General features: G+C 49.6%; 8 protein-coding genes across 8 annotated transcripts; 5 read left to right on the top strand and 3 right to left on the bottom strand.

The window, feature by feature from the left end:
* Positions 1–717: 717 nt before the first annotated feature.
* Positions 718–1,367, top strand: LCP9604111_1677 (uncharacterized protein; the record flags this gene model as incomplete). The annotated part of the gene is made up of 3 exons (XM_039069069.1): positions 718–880; positions 932–1,209; positions 1,260–1,367. The coding sequence occupies 3 exons, from the start codon at positions 718–720 to the stop codon at positions 1,365–1,367; spliced, it is 549 nt and encodes a 182-aa protein (XP_038931804.1).
* A 327-nt stretch (positions 1,368–1,694) lies between these two features.
* Positions 1,695–2,045, bottom strand: LCP9604111_1676 (uncharacterized protein; the record flags this gene model as incomplete). The annotated part of the gene is made up of 1 exon (XM_039069068.1): positions 1,695–2,045. One exon carries the CDS (start codon positions 2,043–2,045, stop codon positions 1,695–1,697), a length of 351 nt encoding a protein of 116 aa, XP_038931803.1.
* Positions 2,046–2,858: 813 nt separating this feature from the next.
* LCP9604111_1675 (uncharacterized protein) lies at positions 2,859–3,528 on the top strand (the record flags this gene model as incomplete). Its single annotated transcript, XM_039069067.1, has 2 exons — positions 2,859–2,994; positions 3,044–3,528. 2 exons carry the CDS (start codon positions 2,859–2,861, stop codon positions 3,526–3,528), a joined length of 621 nt encoding a protein of 206 aa, XP_038931802.1.
* Positions 3,529–3,769: 241 nt separating this feature from the next.
* LCP9604111_1674 (tyrosinase family protein) lies at positions 3,770–5,019 on the bottom strand (the record flags this gene model as incomplete). Its single annotated transcript, XM_039069066.1, has 4 exons — positions 3,770–3,973; positions 4,049–4,602; positions 4,655–4,802; positions 4,855–5,019. The coding sequence occupies 4 exons, from the start codon at positions 5,017–5,019 to the stop codon at positions 3,770–3,772; spliced, it is 1,071 nt and encodes a 356-aa protein (XP_038931801.1).
* A 289-nt stretch (positions 5,020–5,308) lies between these two features.
* LCP9604111_1673 (uncharacterized protein) lies at positions 5,309–6,768 on the top strand (the record flags this gene model as incomplete). The annotated part of the gene is made up of 4 exons (XM_039069065.1): positions 5,309–6,029; positions 6,082–6,429; positions 6,524–6,679; positions 6,734–6,768. The coding sequence occupies 4 exons, from the start codon at positions 5,309–5,311 to the stop codon at positions 6,766–6,768; spliced, it is 1,260 nt and encodes a 419-aa protein (XP_038931800.1).
* Positions 6,769–7,450: 682 nt separating this feature from the next.
* On the bottom strand, positions 7,451–8,509 carry LCP9604111_1672 (RNA recognition motif domain-containing protein; the record flags this gene model as incomplete). Its single annotated transcript, XM_039069064.1, has 4 exons — positions 7,451–7,640; positions 7,705–8,052; positions 8,125–8,407; positions 8,470–8,509. 4 exons carry the CDS (start codon positions 8,507–8,509, stop codon positions 7,451–7,453), a joined length of 861 nt encoding a protein of 286 aa, XP_038931799.1.
* A 1,219-nt stretch (positions 8,510–9,728) lies between these two features.
* Positions 9,729–11,109, top strand: LCP9604111_1671 (uncharacterized protein; the record flags this gene model as incomplete). The annotated part of the gene is made up of 4 exons (XM_039069063.1): positions 9,729–10,083; positions 10,145–10,899; positions 10,956–11,006; positions 11,065–11,109. The coding sequence occupies 4 exons, from the start codon at positions 9,729–9,731 to the stop codon at positions 11,107–11,109; spliced, it is 1,206 nt and encodes a 401-aa protein (XP_038931798.1).
* A 2,212-nt stretch (positions 11,110–13,321) lies between these two features.
* On the top strand, positions 13,322–15,091 carry LCP9604111_1670 (cytochrome P450; the record flags this gene model as incomplete). The annotated part of the gene is made up of 5 exons (XM_039069062.1): positions 13,322–13,702; positions 13,755–13,839; positions 13,888–13,976; positions 14,037–14,327; positions 14,477–15,091. The coding sequence occupies 5 exons, from the start codon at positions 13,322–13,324 to the stop codon at positions 15,089–15,091; spliced, it is 1,461 nt and encodes a 486-aa protein (XP_038931797.1).
* Between the last annotated feature and the right edge of the window lie 367 nt (positions 15,092–15,458).

Here is a 15,458-nt window from a genome sequence, read left to right as displayed (position 1 = left end):
CCGCAGGTAAACGCAAGTAACGTAAAACAGGCTATGGCACCCATTCCAGGTAACCGCTCAGAAAGTATGACAGCATGAAGCCTAGTACGCCTTATTTCTCACCGCACCTCGCCGAAGATAGTAGAGTTACAGAAACTTGGCCCTTCTGCATGGCGAAACAAGGCGGCGGGGACGGATCGACCCGACGCTTGGTACGCCTTACTGCTCACCGCGCTCGCCATACATCATAGATAGTAGAGTTACAGTGCATTAGAAACTCCGCCCTTCCGCATGGCCAAGTGGACCCTTGTGCGTTCGTCATCGCTGGCCAAGGAGGCGGGGGCGGGTCCCCGCCGGGGCCCCGCCGGGGGCCCGAAGTGGGGATTGGATCTTGCGGGTCCAATGCAAATTGTACCTTTTCTATGGGACATACATATAAAGGGTACTTCCAAAAATATATATATCTCGACCATATCATTGAATTAGTATTACGAACTTAATTTGTAAAAACACTATTTCTAAGATTTTTATTATTATCTAAAAGCAGAGAACCACATCGGGGTTTGGGTCAGTGTTGGACCGATTAAGTTTTGCCATAGATAGTAAAGTTACGATGCATCAGAAACTCAGTCCTTCTGCATGGTCAAACAGATCATCGCGGCCAAGGAGTGAGACCGTCTGAGATCACTTCAACTTGCCCTCGCTCTCTACACCGTGCTGCACTGACCTCTGTCCACCATGCCCTCCCTCCTCGCTGCAATCACCTTCCTGCTTGCCCTCGGCATCAACATCAACCTCACATCCGCCGCGCATGCCGGCTTCCACGTCCAGTTCCCATGGATGACCCGCGGTCCAAACCCCAAGGCCCGCCCAGAGATAGATTGGTACAACCCTTTCTGCGGTATGTTCCTCTGTCTCCGGTCTAGTAGTACCGTAGGCTGATACACAGAAGGGGAGATAGTGCATAACCCCCAACGATACTCCCGCCGCTCCCGTAGTTTTCTCTCGTTCTCCGGCCATCCTGGAGACCTTGTGACGGCCCTCTATACTCGACATAGAGTACCAAGGAAGAGAGATGACTTTCCCTACATCATCCTGCAGGATGTGCCCATCCAACCCTCGGGACAGCTGTGTGTGAATGTCACGATACCATTCCAGACCCAGGTCAACGAGATGGGAGTTATATACTTCGAAGCGAGGGATCCGAAGACGGGGAATGTGGAACATTATGTCAGTAGCTCTGGCTTGCCCCAGTAGAGCTGATGCTGATGCAATGATAGTGCTCCGACGTTAAGATGGCTGACATGGAGGCTCTTCCGGAGGAACATCCGGCTATGTGTGCGGCTAACAATGAGACACTTATCCCGATGCCGGATGAGTACTTGTAGATGCAGGCTGGAGGGCTGTCTTGTCCTGGAATTATTATGTGTAGTACGCTTCTCAAGGTGCAACTTTGCGCCCCTCTCTTATCTTAATGTACAATTGCGCAACGCAACGGCACTCTAGCGCGCCTTACAATGTATAGAGAGACTGGACATAATACATGTACATGCAGAAGAGATAGCCAAGATAGTGCTTGATATACTCTGTTGATAATGTATACTGCTATGTAACAAAGTTGTGAAGAGAATGCGGTGCCCGCCTGTAGAACATGTTATAGACGTTTTAAAACCTCATTACATGCGAGACTTTGTTTATCCGCCGCCGAACAGTATTCAGACGACCTCGTCTTCATCCACTCCGTAGGTGTGCCTCTTTTCGAGTGCCTCATCTTCATCCACCCCGTAGGTGTGTCGCTTCTCGAGCGCCTCGTCTTCATCCACTCCGTAGGTGTGCCTCTTTTCGAGTGCCTCATCTTCATCCACCCCGTAGGTGTGCCTCTTCTCGAGCGCCTCGTCTTCATCCACTCCGTAGGTGTGCCTCTTCTCGACCGTGTTAGGAAGGTAGACACGGCTGATTGGCTGCCCGGCGCGGCGAGCCAAATCAGCGGCGGGAACTGCTGCGGACTGCACAGGGAGGATATTCAGGCCGAGGCTGGCGAGGCTGAGCAGGGTGGTGAAATGCATTGTTGGAGTTTGGCAGCGAGCGGATGCTTTGGTTGTGTGAGATGAAGAGGTGGATCGTTGAGATGTTGTCAGTGCTCGTTATGCCCTTGAGAATTTATGCGTTTGCGATCCGAAACAGAACAAGAGAGGTGCCGAGTCAAAGTGCCGACTCACATCGTCCCCTCATCTGGTCGACGATCACTACTAAAAATAGAGGAGTAGGAGGCCTTACATGTAATTGTAAATCTGTAATGCATATGATGTGATATGCTCTATAGATGCGGAGTAACTATGTGTTGTTGGTCGTACTTGTGCACGCCCCACTCTCGGACCGAAGCGAGAGTGGGGCGTGCACAGCCCTGGAAGGACTAGTAGTGTGGAGATAAGCATTACCCACAATTCTTACTTCTCTTCTCAACCACCTACCTATTTGGTCCTAAGAGGGGCGCGATAACCCGAAATTCCTCGAGATTCATTGACTAGCCACCTGGCGAGCAAGAAGTCAAATCAGGGTGTCGTCATTATTTGCCCCAAGGATGATCACCGTGTCTATCTCTCGTGATGAGTACGGAGTAGGGTAGGATTATTTGTGGAGCCCCAAACTGCACTACGTGTACTTCTCTGCTTACTGGCAGTCTTCACTTCATTGAAGAAACACTCTGGCGAATAGAGCATCTCGACAGTTGCGTCTTCGGGACCATCGTGACTTACCTACCCAAGCCAGAGCGGATACGGCCATAGATGTGTTAGACACAATTAACCCGCTCCTGATGCTGAAAAAAATCCCGTCTCCCTCTGCTACCCTCCACGCACCACCCTACAAGCACACCCAATATGTTCCCTAAGTCCGTGACCCGATTAAGCGGCCCCTACCTCGGCCTTCTCGCAGCGCTGAGCGTATGCCTCATCCTGAATCTGGGCGCCCTCTTCTTCTCACTCCGCATCTTAATACGCGGAACGCGGGGATACAGTGCGCCATAATCCTGATTCTCCTCTCACTCATGACTAACGCACAGCAGCCTACCTCGCCGGCGACCGACCTCGTGAGCTCCCCATAAAGGTCCGCACCATCCAAGCCGCCTTCCACGACGACCCCTCCCATTACGGTATGGAAGGCATCACGGCCACGGCTGAATGGAACGCAATCCGCCCTCCCGGCAAGGGTTTCGTTTTTCTAGGGGAGGAGCACTTCGCATTTGATGTGTCGATGTGGCACCAGATGCATTGCCTTAACCATATACGCGCGGTGCTTGTTAATGGGGACGACGGGTCGGACCATACGGCGCACTGCTTCCATTACCTACGGCAGGGCATTCTCTGCGCCGCTGACACAACCCTAGAGTCGGGCGGCACGAACATGAAATTGGCTAATGGGGATAAAGTTGCTACGGGCGGAGGGACCGTACATACCTGCCGGGACTGGAGACAGGTGCATGATTGGATGGAAAACCAGCATAAGGAGTGGACACCAGAAATGTATACAAGGTTTCAGGAGTCGAGTTAATAATCTAGTGGGTATAGAATGGGAATATAAAGAATATGCGTCGTATGGAACTAGACAACTATTCTTTGGGGTTTGGGAGAGTACCTAACTATGTGCGTAGAACTAGTTGAGCAAGGCACCTCGCTTCCTCGTTTCCGTTCACCAAGAACGAGAAACCAGATGGGCCGGAACCCAACTCGAGTGAATATGACTCTGATGTGACTGAACTCCAAGATATTGTATTAGTCTAGTCTAGTACCCGTCACTCCTCGTCTGTATACCGGTAACACAACGGCCAACCCTCCGTATCAAACACCTTCCTTGGTGCCACGGGCACACTCTGAACGTCGAAGGACATCTTATGATCTGCGTGCGCGTCAAGGTCGTAGCGTGGGTCAGTCATATTGTGCGGGGTTAGAGGCATGCCCGAAAAGGCGGCGAAATTGGATGGATGATGGCGCTGCCACTGTAAAACTGGTCAGTAGCGTTGCACTGCAGCCGAAATACGGAGCGGGGAGGTATCATAGGTTCGGGGGCGCACCTCACTCCACAACCGGTCAAGTTGCGTATGATGCAGCCAAAATAGTGGGTCATTAGGCGTGAAGCTGACTGCTATGCCCTGGCAATCCTCCTCCGGCAGGGTCTTCGGGCAGTCTCCGGCCAAATCGCCCCCAACGAAATTATGTACGTGGTTGTGCATTAGTGTCATTGCGCGCTGGAACCTAAAAAAGTCGCCCGTGGTTTGCTCGGTTGAGTTACGGACGAAATCTGGGCCGAGGGTGCGATTTTGAGGCAGCTCATGCGGGTACCAGCCGGTTATGAGCGTTAGATTCCTCCGCAGCGGGTGTTTGATCGGCCAGGAAAGCTTGAAGTTGCCGGTCGACGGGGCAAAAGCGCCGGTGGTGACGGTACAGTCTGCCTCGGGGGAGGAATCGCAGTCCCCCGTTCCACCTAGCCCGTACTCCGGTGAATCCTCGAATACTGGCGAGTTGAACAGGTCCGCGTGATCGCGCGACCAGTCCCAGTATGGTGTTGGCCCACTGTACCCGCAAGTGTGGCGGAGTGAGGTGTCGAATAGGTAGGTGAACCAGCGATCTGCGCTCATGTAAGTATGCGCCTGGGGAAGATAAGGAGGGACGGAACGCACGCCACGGCAAGAAGTAGGCATTCCTATGCGCGCTGTGCTCCACTGATGCGTGTGAGTAAGAGAAGTCGTCGTATAGGCTCCTCTTCCCCTCAAGCACCGTCTGGTCCTTCGTCAAGGATAGCCGTTCGTGTCGTATGTTTGCCAGGCACTACTCGGTATAAGCAATGTACCGTACGTGTTAGTTACGAAGGAGGACACACTTTGACAGCTCCCACCCACTCGGCTTTCTCGCTGTTCGTCAACGTCCGCCATTCTTTGCGTATCAGCAGTTTGCTACACTTTTGTGGTTGTTCCTCGTGCGCATGGGCGCTGAGGAGGACGGCGAGGACGGTGAGTACGTAGAGGAACAAAATCGAACAGCCCATGGCTATAATTCAGCCAGGAAGGGGATAGCGAGCAGGACGCGATAGTTGCAGTATTAAAGATAGCCGAAATAGTCGGGTTACTGTGCATGATGGAAGAAGTCGCCTATGCAGACCCCCGCCTTTGAGACTAACCCTAAGGGACATATGCTTTAATTCGCTGGTTCTTGAAGCCATACATATCCAGTGCCACGAATTGGCCCTAAATTGCCTCAGTTACACGGTGTCTTACTGTATCGTGGTGCCTTTCCCGCTCTTCAATCACGTCCATCTTGAAGCCACAAGCACAACGATGCGCACCTCTATCTACATCTCCCGCTTCATTGCTCTCCTCCTCTGCATCGCCTTCCCCCTCTACCTCGCTATCCGTGGCTCTGCCTCGTTGTCCGACATCGCAGTTCTCCTCTCCTCCCTCTCCGAGCGCGCCGAAGCCCTTCACGTCGAGCTCACCTCCCCGCTCACCGCCCCGCTTGCCGCCCCTCCAGCACCAATCTCCGGAGGAGCCTTCGAAGCTTCCGCCGAGCCTGCCAAACCCAGGAAAAGATACTCCTCCCTTCCCAATGGACTGGCGCACTGCATCAATTCCTTCGAGCAGTATCCGTTCCTCGCCGAGCAAGTGCTCCAGCGGAAGCATGCGCGGTATTCCAAGCAGACACCCGCGCAGAAGGCGATAAGCAACAAGCTCGGCTATCCTGCACACTTCGAGAAAGCTAGGAAGGGGGTCGAAGTGAATGCCCGGTTCTCGGAAAAGATCGCGCAGATTGCGAGAGAGGATTACCACACCGGCCCACGAGCACTGGAGGACAATGAAGACGCGGAGTTTGGAGTTGTGGACCTGGCGTTTGGGCATCTTTCGCGAGATTGGAGCACACAGGGCGTAAAGGAGAGGCAGGCCGTATTTCCGCCTGTTCTGGATGGGCTTGAGCAACATTTTGGCGGGAACGGGAGAGGGAATAAGGTACTTGTACCCGGAAGCGGCATGGGCAGGCTGGCAAGCGATATCGCTGATATAGGTGCGTCTATTTTACTTCCTTGAGTGGAAGGCGCGACCTCACATCGGTGCAGGGTACGATGTCACGGCCAATGAGCTGGACTACGGCTCCATCCTGGCCTACCGCCTGCTAACGAACCATACGACCTCGCTGCACCAGCACACCCTGCAGCCCTTTGTGACCAAATGGACGTATCAGGCCAACCCCTCCTCGCGCTATTCCGCCCTAACGGTGCCGGACCACTGGCCAAACAAGGCCGTCAAGCTCGTCGAGGGCGACTTCTTAGAGATGTTCCCCGAGGACGGTGAGTTCGATGCCGTCGTCACGCTCTTCTTCATCGACATTTCCAAGAACGTGATTGATTTCTTGGGCAACATACATCGGCTACTAAAGCCTGGTGGGGTGTGGATCAATCTTGGGCGTATGTTACTGTCCTCCCTTCCTTGAACACTGACATTTATGCATCTCTTGTGATCCGTTCACCGCCGAACTCGGGCTGACGTGTATGTACGCAGCGCTAAAATGGGGCAGCCACACCGCTCTCCAGCTCTCCGCTGAGGAAGTGCTCCAGCTGGCAGATCTGCTCGGGTTCGATGTGGACTATACGTCAAGGAAGAGCATCGACAGTCTATATGCCGAGCAGCCAGAGACGTTGCTGAAGTTCACTTATGGTGAGTTCCTGCCAATTTCTTGTGAGTGAGGACGGTTGCTGATGTGACGAGCAGTTACGCAGTTCTGGTCTGCGACGAAGAGGGAGTAATAGGTGCAAAAATGTCAGAATCTTTGAACATGACAGACTGTGAGTCTTTTACTTGCATTATACTATATATGACATCAAATCCCTTGAATTTGAACTTCATCGAGATAGCACCCAGTATAAATGTCTCCTTCGCTAATGGTAGTAATAAGCCCTATGTCTTCCGCTACGGGCTAACAATTCGGCGTGAACCTCGGTCTACCACGTGGTTTTATTCCTAGAGGAGTCTGTTCCACCCTCACTAATATACAGGAGGAGCAACTAGAGTAGGAGGCGTATCATGACGTCCAATGGAATATCCTTGTTATCAATTTTTGGTGCTGGATTCTGGGCCACTACCGGTTGGGTGTTAGCGGCGGTCTGCTCTGTGATTATACCAAGTTGTATGCTATTTGAGCGAGTCATGTATTATGGCCAGTAAAGTCGGACAGTGTTGGAACAGTGTTGGAGATAATCATGGAGGGACCAATGGGTCTAATTACTTAGAATTTTGGGAATAGAAGAAAAGAATTGGCCGCAGACTGATGAGTGAGCGAGACAGCCAATTCGACGAGGAAACGGTTTTGCTCTCCAAGTCTACCTACGTAGGCTTGGTGGCATTAGACTTATGGCGCTTAATGGGCGATACAATGCGACACATCCTATTATTAATAATACTTTTTTTAGGTAAGCCCCTGTACTTAGATCAGGCATCCTTGGGACCACGAGCGAACTGGACGCGCAGCGGACCACCCCATGGTCCTTGCTGACCATTCAGTGTATCCATAGCTTTCTGGGCTTGCTCGGGAGTACCCACATCAACGAACAGATAGTAGTGCTCGCCCGGATCGAACCGCTTAGCGGGGTGGGGAGCGAAGACCTTGCTGACATTCTCACTGCAAACCACAGCGCATCAGTACTGATCACACGATAGCAGAAACCCAAGCCATCCAAACTTACACCTTGAATCCTCGGAAGAAAAGCTCGATGTTGCTCTGCACAGCCCCGTGGTCGGTCAAGCGCGGCAGACCACCGACGTACACGCGGTTGCTGGAGTCACTGTTGACCTTCGCAAAACTAGGTCTCTCTTGCTGGCGCCAACGATCAATGCGGAATGGCTCAGGCGGGTTCTGAGTGCGCTCCTGAGACTTGGCGACACCGGGCTTGATCTTGACAGGGCGACCCAGCATATCGCGGCCATTGAGCTCGGTCATGGCGCGCTCGGCATGCTCCTTGCTCTGTAGGTCGACAAAGCAGTAGGAGGGGTTCCGGCCGGTAAAAGGATCAATGGCAATATCTATGCGCTCGCTATTTTCGGGGGTTGTTCAGTTGACGACGATTCACGGCTGGGCCAGCAGGTTTCAAGTGGTGCAGGCATACATAGGGAACTCGGCCGCTATGAACAGCGCCTCCACATCCTCCATCTTGGCCGTGTATGGCATATTGCCGACGTATAGGCGGCGCCCATCGTTAATCGCTTGGGGGACGTGCGCTCCGGGCCGGCTGAAGGCTGCGCGGGAGGTATTGGGGTTAGGGTTGGGGCTCGGGCTCGGGCTAGCATTGGTGCGCGATGGTGTTGGGCTTGCAACCTTCATGCGCCAATTGGGAGAGTTGAAGGCTCGACCATCGGGACGGACATTTGCAAAGGGAGACTTGGTAGGAGCTGTATAATGTAGATATCGATTAGTCGAGACTTTTTGGGGTATTTTCTGAGGACGATCTTACTCTGTTGCTCCTCCAGTCTGGGGCTCTCGATATCATTCATAATTTTTGAGAAAGGATTCCAATAACGGAAATATTCATCTGCCCACACAGTACACCAAAATAATTTCACAAAAACTAAAGAAATCGACTTGGGCAAATTGCAGCTCCCACTTTTTTTTTAGAGTGCAAACAGTGCAAACTCGCAATCCACTTTACTATTTAAGGCGCTCGCATTTTTTCTTCTTCCCTTCATTTCCTCTTCATCAAATACCTTTCTTGTCTTTTTTTTAGTTTTGATGGCCGTTTTTCTTCAAAAACGGCCGTATTGGCCTTGTGGTTGTGCATGGCAAGCTCATAGCTTGTAGCTTTGTTCAGCTTGCCAAGCTTCTCCAAGGACATACATTGCCAAGCTGTCTCCGATATGATGAATTATTTCATGGACGGGATAGTTAAAATTTCAGAATGTGAGTTTTAAGTGCTTTTTATATTATTTTTTCTCCTCGCTCTTATGATGAGTGACCTTTTCACACAGACCTGTTCTGAACTATATTGTTGATAAACATTGTTATATAAATGTTATCTGACAGAGCCTCTTGACTTTCTTCTCTTGTCGAGTCTATGAGATCATTGCTAATATGATTTACAGATTTTCACAGATTTTCACAACTGGCCTAATTTATAATGAAATTGATACCTTTTTAATAAACATATATGTTTTCTTCCATTATTCAGTTCGTAGTATTGTTCTTTTTCAACATCTCCAAGTTGAAAGAAACCTTGGAAAGAGCCGAGGTCTAGTCATGATTAGTCATCAATATGGGAGAAGATTGTGCCCTAGATGGAAGTGCTGATTGACATCGTAGTACTTCCCACTCATCTCCATCAAGTCTATGAATCATTCTTCACTTTATTCCACTTGACTTTATTCTACTCGACTTTCTCGCGCAGGCGCAGCCCGAAATGGGTAAACAGCACATCATGATCCTTTGTTTGCAATGAGCCACTTTCAAGAATACCCAATTAGTTCAGTCCACCTTGAACCTCATGTCTCGTTCTTTGACAGGTGCTTTAAAAGATCCACCTGAATTCTTCCTGCATTTGCATTGATGTACTTCATTCATGAGAGGAAAGAGCCCTAAAGTCATGTGTTTTGCTTGCTTTCGAGTTTCTTTGTCCCAGGAACCCAGTCCTTCCCAACCGTAAAACCAAACATCGTCTCCTCAATCCTTTTGGCCATAGACTTCAAAATAGAGATGCCAGAAAAGAAGAAAATTGCCACCATGCTGTCCGAGAAGGTCGTCCCACAAGCGCCATTCGGAACAGATGCCGAGCGAGCACGGCGCAGTCTCAATGCCAAACTCTCCAATCCGTTGGCTGGGTTCAGCCATACCGAACTGCGGAATCAGGGGCGCACATTAGCCGAGCTCCACGAGATGGGCGACGAATCCGATATCCGCGCTTTCGAGTTGGGTGCTGTGTTGGCACAGTGCCCAGAACAATATGCCAATGTGACTGGTCTAACAAACCAGGAGAAGGGAGTACTGCACCGGGAGCTCACGTATCGCTGGTCACAGCCATGGAAAATGTATGCTGTCATTACACTGTGTTCTTTATCCGCTACAGTCCAGGGAATGGGTAAGTATATTCAGCCCGAGAAGTTCCAAGCCCCTGAGGAATACCCTGGTGACAATATCAGACCAGACGGTCGTCAACGGAGCCCAGATATTCTACAAACACCAATTCGGCATCGGCGACGAATCCTCTCGGAGTGCCTGGCTCGTCGGTCTAGTAAATTCAGCACCATACCTCTGCTGCGCCTTCATCAGCTCCTGGCTAACAGTCCCATTCAACCACTGGTTCGGGCGCCGAGGTACAATATTCATAGCATGCTGCTTGTCTGCGATTACCTGTCTCTGGCAGGGGTTCGTCTCAACATGGTGGGCGATGTTCGTCGCACGATTCATGCTAGGCTTCGGCATCGGCCCCAAGTCAGCAACTGTGCCGATATACGCGGCCGAAACAGCACCACCGTCCATCCGTGGTGCGTTGGTCATGCAGTGGCATGTGTGGACGGCGTTTGGGATTATGGTTGGCTATGCGTCGGACCTCATCTTCTACAATGTCGACTCGACCGTCATCGTCGGCTTGAATTGGCGCTGTATGATGGCCTCGGCGATGTTCCCGCCTCTGGTCGTTTGCTGTTTTGTCTTTGCTTGTCCTGAGTCACCGCATTGGTATATGCGCCAGAAGCAGTATCACCGTGCTTATAGGTCTATCTGTGTGCTGCGGAATCATAAAATTCAGGCAGCTCGTGACCTGTACTACATGCATACTCTTCTAGAGGCTGAGGATAGGATGAAGCTTGGGCGTAACAAGCTGCTGGAACTTATCAAAGTCCCGCGAAATCGGCGAGCGATGTTGGCGTCTCAGATTGTTATGTTTATGCAGCAGGTGAGTGGATCTTCGCAAAACATACAGCAGTAATTGCAAAGTACTAACTTGAACAGTTTTGCGGTGTGAACGTTATCTCATACTATTCTTCCGAGATATTTCTCGAGGTCAGTCCAATCCATCAATCCTCCTTCCTCTTCAGATAGTTAACATAATAAGCCCTAGGCCAATTTTTCTCCTGCAGCTACCCTAGCCGCCTCATTAGGCTAGGGCCTAATCAACTGGCTCCTATCAATACCAGCAATCTACACCATCGACACATTCGGCCGACGCAATCTCCTGCTACTCACCTTCCCACTCATGTCCATGGCCTTTTTATTTACAGGCTTCAGCTTCTGGATCCCAGAGAGCAGCCACAACGCACGTCTCGCCTGCATCGCTTCAGGAACATACCTTTTCGGCGTAGTCTACTCCCCCGGCGAGGGCCCCGTGCCATTCACATACACAGCCGAAGTATACCCGCTATATATGCGGTCGTACGGCATGGCGCTAGGCACGGCGACCATGTGGTTCTGCAATTTCATTCTGGCCGTGACGTGGCCGTCGCTGCGCGCTGCATTTACAATACAGGGGGCTTTTGCTTGGCATGCAAGCTGGTGTTTGGTTGGGTGGTGGATGGTGCTTTTGTTTATGCCTGAGACGAAGGGGAAGACGCTTGAGGAGTTGGATCAGGTCTTTTCTGTGCCGACGAGGCTCCATGCGCAGTATGGGTTGAGACAAATTGGGGTTTTTGTACAGCGGTATTTGTTGAGGAGGGATGTTCGACCGGAAGTTCTTTATGAGAGGGAGGAATTGGTCAAGGCTCAGGATGTGGGATTTAATGCGTGATCAGAAGGGTATGGAGTGACATTTGGTCTACATTGGAAGAGATGGATTCAAGGGGTAATGTCCTTAGTTAGATCGTTTTGTTTCTGTTTTACTATAGAACTATAGAACTACTCTGACATATTGGTATTTCTAATGAACAGACTTGGAAGTCATATCCCAATGTAACCCCCCCTCACAGAAGGATTAGTCCGAATTGCAATTTCTCGAGAAATGCCACGAGTCTAGGTGCTTTTGCTTGCAGTTTGTATGGAGGCGGCGGCTTCCTGTGATTTGGTCGTTGAGAATCATGAGAATAAATGCTGATTTTCTTCAATTTTATTTTCTTAGTATTTCTTCTTATTGGTCGCCTCTACTACTCTAGTTGGCAGCTTTGCATAAAGGATTGGCATAATAGATTATCTTATATTCGGTCAACGTCCGAACCCAATCAGCTGGACCCCAGGTGCATGGTGGCGCACCCACCCAACAGCGCGGAATAGGCATAGAATGGATGCGCTTGTATGCAAACTAGAATACAGCCAATCGGAGTATACCACAAAGTCATTGTTGGTTCTGGCCTCTATAATGCCATTGTAGCTACAGTAAATGCAACCTGATAGGAAGTGAATTTGATATTGATCTCAGCCTATGTAGATTGTCAGTTGAGAAGAAATGAGCTTAAGTTATAGATTATCACCAAGCCAAAATATGAGTTAGACATACGGGTCGACAGGATGATAGTCAGAATAGTAAGATCTTGTTCTATAAAATGGATTCTCGAACTCTGGTACGAAATGACCTCGGGATTGAAATCAGACGTTTATTGGTCCCACAGCCTTGGGATCCCCAGGTTCACCGTGGAAGGGCCTAATTAGGAAGGAGTCAGGAAGCATGCATACAAAAGCAGGTTTCGCATATCGATCCTAGATGGCTAAGGCAAGGACCACGCACCTCATCACGCCTCGACTATTCAAATTCAGCCTTGTAAGCCTCATGATTTCTATAATGGAAAGAATATCTAATTTGCTCTTATATGCTCGGTGCTAAATGGGCTCTGAAATTGCCTATAATCATTCTCCATAATCATTACATGGGTCGACTATATCAGTAGGGTTTGCAAAGCCATGGATGCCTGAGCTAACCTAGAGACCCCGAAATGTAGGCATCAGAACTCGGTCAACTCCGGACTCTGAGGAAATGATGACATACCAAAATAAAATGGGGGTATAAGCCTCCTGATTAGCATCAACGGCCCGCCTGAGCGATCCGCTTTAATCTAAATCCTGGTATGCATGGCGCTAATGCTGACAACATAGCCAACAGCCAACAGCGAGTCCAAGATATACTTGAATAGGCTAGTTCATGAGCTGTAGGTCAGGGAAGGTGCGAATCAGTTGACTCGCGCTGGCTGGAACCGGCAAGTTCGACATTTAGGGAAGGAGCAATGGAGATTTGGTCATTGGCTCGCTATCATTGGATTATTCCACTTTGGGAAGGCGTATACACTTGTCGTCATTGAGCTCCCCCGCTTCGGCCTTATCATTCCGGGGTATAAAGACTTTCTGGGGACTATCTTATCCAGTCTCAATTCTGTAACTTCTTTCTAGTCATCACAATGCAGAGCACTTTGACTCGACTGGTACTTGCTTTCTGCAATGGCTCGTCTACTCTTCAATATTTGGGTAGCTTGACCTCGGTGATTCTTCTACTTTCTGCCTTGTTGTATAAGTTACTACACGTGCCAGTGGCATCTCCGCCCCGGAGTGGCCATTCCCTTCCGCGCTTGCAATTGCCTGGTTGGAAGGTCACCCAGTTGTTCTTTGAGAAGAGGTTTGATTTCATCAAAGATGGCTTCAAGACTACATCATCTTCTATCTATCAGACCAGTCTGTTCCGACATACCGCCATTGTTCTATCTGGGAATGAAGGCCGAAAAATCTTCTTCAAGGAGAAGGGTCTCGGCTTACATGATACATTCTCAATCATGATGGGCAGTGTAAGACCCCGGTGATTGCTTCGGTCTCATAACAACTAAATTCTTGCATTAGGGCGCTGCTCAATTTGATCCCCATCAAGTTGGCGGCGTAGTCAGACGAATGGCTTCGATTCAACGAAGTGATAATCTTCAGAAGTGTTAGTCTATTCCGTTCTCGAGCTTGAAGATTGACTAAGATAATACAGTGATTCCATTGATTCTGTCCGAATGCCAGCGTAAAATGGACGCGTGGGGTAGCGAGTATATTCTCGATCCCTGCTCTTCCCTTCACGAGGTGCGTGTATCTAACTTATATCTTTAGTAGAGAAAACTGAGACATCTGGTTTTATCTAAGGTCACCTTTCAACTGGTCATGCGAATTGCTTCATTTGATATCGCCAATGACCCGGTGCTTTCAGCTCGTCTCAAGTCACTTGTCGACACTATCGACTCTATCACTAACCCATACTCAACTTGGTTGCCTTGGTTACCTGGCCCAGCCTTGTTCTACAAGTTCTTTACTTCTGTTCAAGTTTACAGAATTGTCCAAGAGGCCATTAACACTAGGAAAAAGAGCGGAATCAAGAGGGATGATATGCTACAGCAGATGATTGATGATGGAGATGGTACAATCCAAATCTTTGGGGTATGTATTCCATATTTCCGTTCTTTGAGTAATTTCATCAGGGTTCTGACTCTCTCAAAGTGCATATTAGGATTATCCCTAGCTGGATCTCGTGCCACCGGAACGATAGGCAAGTTTGATGTTCACACCGAATATAACAACACTGATAGTTATTCCTTCTAGTAACATGGTTAATCATGCAAATCTCCTCGGACCCAACTTGGTCCTCAAATGTTCAAGATGAGATCAGAGCCTTTATATCTACCCACACGCCCTCATCAGCCTCTCTCTCTGGGAACACCCTCGCCCAAGCCCTCTCGGAAATCCCACTCACAGCCTGGGAATCTCAAACACCCAATCTCGACCTCTGTATACGCGAAACACTGCGCACCTCGCAGCCATACACAGCAGTGCGAAAGAACCACGGCCCAGATCTTACAATCGGGCCATACGTTATCCCCTCGGGGTCTCTCGTTATTTACCCATTTTCGGATACAGCGCTCAACCCGAACTACTACCCGGACCCAACTCGCTGGGATCCGTCTCGGGGAATTGAAAAGGAAACACCATTTATTGGCTGGGGTGCGGGAAAGCATGCTTGCAAAGGCCAGCGACTTGCGACGTTGAGTATGAAACTTGTGGTCGTTTATGCTATGATGCGGTTTGATATTACCATGGTTGACGGGCAGGGCAAAAGGATCAATCGTCTTCCTCTTCCCGAATGGAATGATTCTGCAACTTGTCGCCCCAAAGAGGAATGTGGAATCAAGTTTGTTGCGAAGTAATCTTGGATCCTGTCATCATGTATGCTGCTATGTGTTATTCTCATTTGGTTTCCTTTCTCCGAGCCTACGTTGTATAGATTAGCGTCTGAACAAATATTAGTTCTTCTTAATTGAAAATCGAAATAAATGTACCCAAATTGAGTATAATTATCCTTGTCAAGCATTGGGTACCTCACTCTATTCATCAGGGAAGTACGGGTGACTGTATCTTCATCTCTCTTTTATTCTCAATATACGACCATTGGTCTTAGCTATATGTCTTTTTGGTTACTCTTATGTACTGGTTCTTTATCTGGTTTTTACTGACCTGGGATGGTTAGCCACATGACTCGTGTATGATAGCTTCACCATCTCACATCCATCTCCC

The sequence above is a fragment of the Penicillium roqueforti genome (genome assembly GCF_015533775.1).
Source record: "Penicillium roqueforti strain LCP96 04111 chromosome Unknown scaffold_02, whole genome shotgun sequence".
Taxonomy (NCBI): domain Eukaryota; kingdom Fungi; phylum Ascomycota; class Eurotiomycetes; order Eurotiales; family Aspergillaceae; genus Penicillium; species Penicillium roqueforti.
Note: the sequence above shows the minus strand (reverse complement) of the source record. Positions and strands in the feature narration are given on the sequence as shown.